A 7700-nucleotide genomic window follows, 5' to 3' on the forward strand; every position below is an offset into this window, starting at 1 on the left:
GCTGCATGAACAAGGGGATCATGTTATGCTCTGGAACCTCATGGAACAAAGGATACATGGTGACACTGCAGTGCTCAGACAATTGTTGACAGTGCGAAAGCTCCTGGAACCAGAAGTCCATTGTGGCACAGCAGGGCCACCTGGAGCCAAGGGGCCACTGAGACACTGAGGAACCTCATGGAACCAAAGGTCCATTGTTACACTGAGGGGCCCTGTGGAACCAATGGGACCATGGTGACACCGTGGTGCTCCATGGAACCAAGGGCCCATTCTGATTCTACTTTGCCTCATGGAGCCAAGGGACCACCATGACACTGCAGGGCCTCGTGGAAGTAAGGCAGCCTTGTGACACTGCGGGTCCACTGGGAGATTGCAGGGCCTCATGGAACCATGGAGAACATTACGGCCCGTTGTAACCCTTTGGAACCAAGGGGCCATTGTGACATTGCAGGGCCTCATGGAATCAAGGGGACCACAGTGACACTGTGGGGCTCCGTGGGACAAAGGGGCCATTCTGACACCATGGAACTAAGGAGACCATTGCTCTGCTGCAGGACACCATGGAACCATGGAGGCCATTGTGACACAGCAAAGCCTCATGGAACCATGGAGACCATTGCTCTCCAATGGGACCACATGGAACCAAGGGGCCATTGTGACACAGGCCTCATTGAACCAAGGGCACAGTAGTGACACTGTGGAGCTCCAAGGGACCAAGGGGGGATTCTTAAAGTGCAGAACCAAGGAGAGCACTATGACACTCGGGGGCGTCATGGAACCAAAAGTCCATTTTGACACAGAAGGGTCTCATGGAACCATGGAGGCCATTTCTACACTTTGAGGCCTTGTGAAACCAAAGGGCCATTGTGGCACTTTGTGTCTCCATGGAATTAAGGAGTCCATTGTGACACTATGAGGCCCTGTTGTGCCAAAGGGCAATTGTGGCACTGTGTGGCACCATGGAACCAAAGGGACCTTTGCAACACTACAGAGCCCCATGGAACTAAGGATTCTTGGAACAATGTGGGACTTATGGAACCAAAGGTCCATTGTGACATTGCAGGGCCTCATGGAACTAAGGAGGGACAATAGTGATGCTGTGGGGCACAATGGAAGCAAGGGGCCAGTGTGACCCACCTGGGCCTGATGCAGCCAAGGGGCCACGGGGATCCTGAGGAACCCAAAAGAACCAAGGGGCCGTTTTGACATTCTGCAGCTGTGGAGACCCTGAGAGGCATTCCCTGGGTTAGGGAGACAAAAGAAGCTTCCCTCAAAAGCTGTTTGACCCCATCAGCTCCTTCCCTGTGTTCTGTGTCACTCAGCCACTCCCTCCCCATTCCCCCACTGGCCCCATCTTTGTACTGCCCCCATGCCACTGATCAGCCCCTTCCTCTGGAGATACAGAAACCTGGACTCCCCCCAGAAGTCCTGCCTTGTGACCCAGAACATCTCACTGCATGGCTTAATTAAATATCTGTGGGTACCATGCAAAGGCCCTTTTTGCTTCCCTACCCGGGCTTTATTAGCCGCTATTTTGGCTGCAGCAAAGGTCCATTATGGCACTGTGGATCCAAGAACACCATAGTGACACTGTAGGACCTCATGTATCCAGGGAGCCATTGTGACACTGAAGAACTTCATGGAACCCAGGGTCCATTGTGACTTAGCAGGGCCTCATTGGAACCAAGGAACCATTGCTGACAGTACCAAACTCATGGAACCAAGGTGCTGTGGGGACACAGCAAGGCCACATGGAACCCAGGAGACCAGTGACATTTAGGGACCTCGTGGAACCAGGGTCCATTATGACACTGCAGAAACAAGGAGACCATTGTTGATGCTGTGGCAGCTCATGGAACCAAGTAGCCATTGTGACACTCCAGGGCCTTGTTGAACCAGGCAGACCATTGTGACACCACAGAACCTCATGGCACTGAGGGTTTATTGTGACACAGCAGGGGCCATGGAGCCAATTGTCCATTGTGACAATGTGGATCTGAGGAGACCATAGTTACAGCATGGAAGCTTATGGAACCATGGGTCCATTGTGAAAAAACAAGGCCTCGCGGAACCAAGGAGTATTACAGCGACCTGATGAAGGTCTTCAGGGTGAGAGAGAGACGGAATCTTGTTTCATGATCATAAGGCTGGATTTATTGATATATGATATATAATACATTATTACTATACTAAAAAGAATAAAGTGAGAAGTTGCAGAGGCTGCTAAGCTAAGAATAGCATAGAAAAGAATGAATAACAAAGTTCTGTGTCCAGCAGAAAGCAAGGACAAACTCTCCTGTGAGTGGTCAGCAAATCCAAACACTCACAGAAGCCCAATCACCACTGCACCTGTTACATTCCACACCAGCCGATAACAAATGTTTACATTCTTCTTCTGGGACCTCAGCTTCCCAGAAGATGAACAAATCCCAAAGAAAGGATTTCTATGAAAAAATGTCTGCAACAAAGGAGACCATTTTGACATCATGGAACCTTGTGGAACCAAGGAGACCATTGTGACATCATGGAACCTCGTGGAACCAAGGGGCCATTGTTAGAGTCCAGAACCACGGAGACCATTGTGACAGTACAGAACCTCAAAGGACCAAGATTCCATTGTTATGTGGTGGGGCTTCATGGAACCAAGGAAGCACTGTGACACAGCAGGACCACTTAGAACTAATGGTCCATGGACATACTGTGGATCCAAGGAGACCGTGGTGATGCTGTGGAACCTCATGGAGCCAAGGGGTCATTGTAACATTGGGAAACATCTTGGAATCAAGGCAACCATGATACACTATGGAACCTCATGGAACAAAGGGGCTTATTGTGACACTGTGTGGCCTCATTGGAACAAAGGACATGGTTGATTGCACATAAGCTCCTGGAAAATATGGGACATAGTGACACTGCAGAGCCTCATGGAACCAAGGAAACCATGGAGACACTGGGAAACCTTATGGAATCATGCAGCCATTTTGACACTACGGAACCAAGGAGACCATTGTGACATCATGGAACCTTGTGGAACTAAGGTCCACTGTTACAGTCTAGAACCAAGGAGACCATTGTGACAGTACAGAACCTCACGGGAACAAGATTCCATTGTTATGCAGTGGGGCTTCATGGAACCAAGGAACCACTGTGACACAGCAGGGCCACATGGAACCAATGGTCCATGGAGATACTGTGGATCCAAGGAGACCATGGTGATGCTGTGGAACCTCGTGGAGCCAAGGGGCCGTTGTGACACTGTGGGGGGCCCACGGAGCCAAATATTCATAGTGACACAGCAGGGCTGCTTGTGACCAATTGTCCATTGTGACACTGCAGATCCAAGAGACCAGGGTAACACTCTGGCAGTTGATGGAAACAAGGGGCTGTTGTGACACACCAAGGCCTCGTGGAACCAAGGAGAGCATTGTGGCAGTGCAAAACCAAGGAGGCCATTTTGACAGTACAGAACCCAATAGAACCAAGGGGCCATTGTTCTACAGCAGGGCCTCATGGAATCAAGGAGCCATTGTGAAACTGTGGGGCACAATGGAGTCAAGGACACCACTGATACTGAAATCCACTGGATAGAAACTTCTGAACAGAGTTTTGAGTATTTGAAAGCAGGTATTCTTTATTACAGCATGGTGGTCACTTGGGCCATCCTTCCTCCATCGGAGTGAACTGAGCATTAAATGAACAGAGTTTTTATCACACACACTGATTATGTGTTCATGAGCTATCCCCTCTTCCTTTGAGTTTATTTCACATAGTTGCACCCCTTATCACAAATCCTTTCATGGTTCTTTGGGTTTTGTCTTCAACATCCAGTGCCCTTTTTAGGTGGCTGTTCCTTGACCCCTCCTTTTGAGTAAGGGCAATATTATTGTTTTGCATAACTTCTGTTTTGTCAGCCTTGCAGAGGTGGGCTGGCATCCTACTTGCATTTTGTGTGACTTCTGTTTGCCATAGGTACATCCTCCATCAGTTTCTCCAAGGCTGTGCTGTTCTGTTCTACTGTCCTTGATAGGAGTAAATGTTTTTCTGTTCTCCTGTACTTGTCTCAGTGCTCGCCCCGCATGAGGCGTCTGCAACCCCCCCCCCAACCTATGGGCCTGGGGTGGGCAAGTGTTCCTGGGGAACAGGGTTGGGACAGCTGGGCTGGACTGACCCAAGGAATGTTCCATTCCATGTCACACCATGATCAGCAATCATCTGAGAGAAGCGGGGGGACAAGGAGGGTAGGAGATTGATTTCTTTTTAAGACATTTTTCTTTCAAAACAGCACCTACACATACAGAATCCTCTCCTGCCACAAGGTGGTCAAACATTTTCTGCTGATAGGAGATTTCCTGAGGATTTGCTTTTCTTCTGTGGCTTTTTCTTTTTGTGGTTGGTTTGTTTGTGGGGTTTTTTCTGTTGTTGTGGGTGGGTCTTGCTTTGGTTTTTTTTTATTTGGTTTGGGATGTTTTTGGTTGGATTTGAGTTTTTCCCTATTGAACTGCCTTTCTTCTTATGCATGAGTTTTTTCTGCCCTTTCTTGTGTCTTGCTTGGTGCCTGAAGGCAAGACAAATTTACACAACTCAGTCATCTTGCCCAATTACATTTTGCAGTCACCATTAACTAGATGAGTTCAGTCACAGACTCCCTGCAATTTGGCAGCATCCACAAAGGAATTGAAAGTACATTTCATGCCATTTTAGAGACCATAGAAATATTCCACAGTGGTGGTCAAGGGCTGGTCACTGAGGGGTGTCACCAGGGCATGGCTGCCAAGAGGACTCTGAACCATGGATGACATTTCACCCTCATTGTTCAGCCAAATACCCACCCAGCCCATGTTCCACTCCTTCAGCCTAGCTCTCTCCAGTCTGGCTCTGAGGAGACCACCACAGACTCTGTCCCAGGTCTGGCTGAATCTGGGCACACAATATTTCCTTCTTTTCCCTCCCATATGCGTTCTGCAGTAGCTGCCCTGTCCTGCCAGTGCCTGGAAAGGCTGCAGGAGAAGTTGCCACATCCCCTTCCCTGCTGAGCCTGACCAGGCTGTGACTTTTCCAGTCCCCCTCCCTGCCCTGTTTGCAGACTGGTTCCATGTCTGCCCTTCCCAAGTACCCAGGACCCTCTGGGATGGTTCTGGCCTTTCCAAGGGGTTCGAGAGAGGTCCCACAGTGACACTGCCCAGCCTTCTCAACAGCCCTGACACCAAAGGCCTTTTCCACATCCCTCAGTTCCAGGTCAGTGCCCAGAACACAGCACAGCCCTGTCCAGGTCCTCGCGATGGTTCTGAAGGGAGGCAGCTCTCATTTCTCCCCACAGACCCTCACTCTATCCAATGTCTCTCTGTGCAGTCCATGGCTGCCCTGAGCATTTTTCCCTGGAGCCTCCCTGCCTGGGATATTTCTCTCCCAGTCCTAACCACAACCCAGCAAAGAATTCAGGTGTTTTCCTAGAGGACGTCACTCTCAGAGTGAAGTGGCCTCAAGGTACTGTTTGTGCCACTGGAATTATGCCACCCCCGGGTGCTGCTGATGGTGTTTGTGCTCACTGGGGTTCACCTCCCCACACACACACATGATGCACTGCTGAGATCTCAGTACAGAGCAAACATGGCCTGCTGGCCTGGTCATTTGGTGTCCCTCCATGCAGGGACAAACAACCTCCTGCAGCTGAGGGCAGAGGCCAGTGCTGGCAATGGTGGTTGCAGGGGCTGGTGTGGGACAATTGCCCTGGGGCACCTTCCCAGGCTGTCCCAGAACAAAGACACAGTCCAGGCCCTGCTCTGCTGCTGCCTCAGGTCCATGCCAGGAGATCTGGCTGTGCCAGGACACTGCTGTGAGCTCCCCCTGCACACTCCGCCCCAGCCCCAGGCACTGGGCTCTGCTGTGCCAGGGCATTTCTGGAGCACATTGCTGACAGCAGCTCTGGAGGGGAGCAAAGCCTCCCTGCCCTGCCCTCAGGAGATGTCCTTTGCTGATGGAACTGCTGTGCTGGAGCCCAGCTGTGTCCCAGCAGTGCCCATGGCCTGGCCCTGCCTGTGGCCACAGCAGGGATACACAGCAGGACAGTGACCGAGCTGCCAGAGCACTCCGGCCTTACAGCCACAGCAGGGCTGGCAAGAACAGGGTGCAGTTGGGCAGAGCAGCTCTGAAAGGACCAATCCCTGCTGCTCCCTGGCCGTGCTGCACTGCTGGGACTCTTTTCCCCTTCTCCCCTCTAAACTCATGCAGGGCTCAGAGCTGAGATCTCAGATTAAACATGCACTGCAAGGTACTTTATTTTATTCAAATGTAGTGATAGCCTGAACCCTGGTTTACAGAGCTTATTGGTCACATTCAAGAGGCAGACAGTGAATTTGATGGGGGGATTAAAAAGTTTGTTGAGGATAATTTTTTGAGAGAAAAACCCACTGAACATTACCAAAGTACCTGGGAAGTCCTGTTGGGCCCGTCACAAGTTATATTCCAAAAGCTATGCAGAAGCAAATGGGAAATTGGTTGCTTCAGAAATCATCCATTCATCATTTTCCTCAGGGCAGCCTTGAGCTCCTGGTTCCTCAGGCTGTAGATGAAGGGGTTCAGGGCTGGAGGCACCAACGAGTACAAAACTGACAGGGCCAAATCCAGGGATGGGGAGGAGATTGAGGGGGGCTTCAGTTGGGCAAGAAAGCCGGTGCTGAGGAACAGGGAGACCACAGCCAGGTGAGAGAGGCAGGTGGAAAAGACTTTGTGCTGTCCCTGCTTAGAGGGGATCCTCAGCACGGCCCTGAAGATCTGCACATAGGAGAAAACAATGAACACAAAACATGCGACTTCTAAACAGGCACTAGCAGCAAGAAGCCCAAGTTCCCTGAGGTAGGATTTGGAGCAGGAGAGCTTGAGGATCTGGAGGATTTCACAGAAGAATTGGCCAAGAGCATTGCCATAGCACAGGGGCAGTGAAAATGTATTGACTGTGTGCAGCAGAGCTTTGAGAAAGGCACTGGCCCAGACAGCTGCTGCCATGTGGGCACAAGCTCTGCTGCCCAGGAGGGTCCCATAATGCAGGGGTTTGCAGATGGACACGTAGCGGTCGTAGCACATGATGGTCAAGAGATAATACTCTGATCCAAGAAAGAAGAAAACCAGAAATACTTGGGCAGCACATCCTGTGTAGGAGATGTCCCTGGTGTCCCAGAGGGAATTGTGCATGGCTTTGGGGACAGTGGTGCAGATGGAGCCCAGGTCGCTGAGGGCCAGGTTGAGCAGGAAGAAGAACATGGGCGTGTGCAGGTGGTGGCCGCAGGCTATGGTGCTGATGATGAGGCCGTTGCCCAGGAGGGCAGCCAGGGAGATGCCCAGCAAGAGGCAGAAGTGCAGGAGCTGCAGCTGCCGCGTGTCTGCCAATGCCAGCAGGAGGAAGTGGCTGATGGAGCTGCTGTTGGACATTTGCTGTGGCTGCACATTGGAACCTTTTGAAGAATGAATGACAGTGATAACTGAGGGGAGATTTCTCCAGAAGAGTCAAACCCTTTCTCATAGACTCCTTCCTGCCACTTGACACCTCCCCCTGTCCATGTCTAGGAGACATTCCTGCACCTTTGTTGCTGGATCCCTGTTTGCTGCTGGCCCATGTGTGAGGAACTGGACCTTGACGTGCAGGACACCAGGGAGTCAGCCCTGACCCCCAGTCAGGGCAGGGTAACAGTGAGGGCAGGGGCCAG

The 7700-nt window shown here is 51.2% G+C and overlaps 1 protein-coding gene across 1 annotated transcript; it reads right to left on the reverse strand.

Annotated features, from left to right (window-relative positions):
- Positions 1-6507: 6507 nt before the first annotated feature.
- LOC131093340 (olfactory receptor 14J1-like) lies at positions 6508-7425 on the reverse strand. Its single transcript, XM_058040497.1, has one exon. It carries the CDS (start codon positions 7423-7425, stop codon positions 6508-6510), a length of 918 nt encoding a protein of 305 aa, XP_057896480.1.
- Positions 7426-7700: the final 275 nt, after the last annotated feature.

This window comes from Melospiza georgiana, chromosome 25 (genome assembly GCF_028018845.1).
Source record: "Melospiza georgiana isolate bMelGeo1 chromosome 25, bMelGeo1.pri, whole genome shotgun sequence".
NCBI lineage: Eukaryota > Metazoa > Chordata > Aves > Passeriformes > Passerellidae > Melospiza > Melospiza georgiana.

Coding starts and splice junctions, on each gene's coding strand:
- LOC131093340 (XM_058040497.1), bottom strand. CDS start 7,425: ATGTCCAACAGCAGCTCCATCAGCCACTTCCTCCTGCTGGCATTGGCA.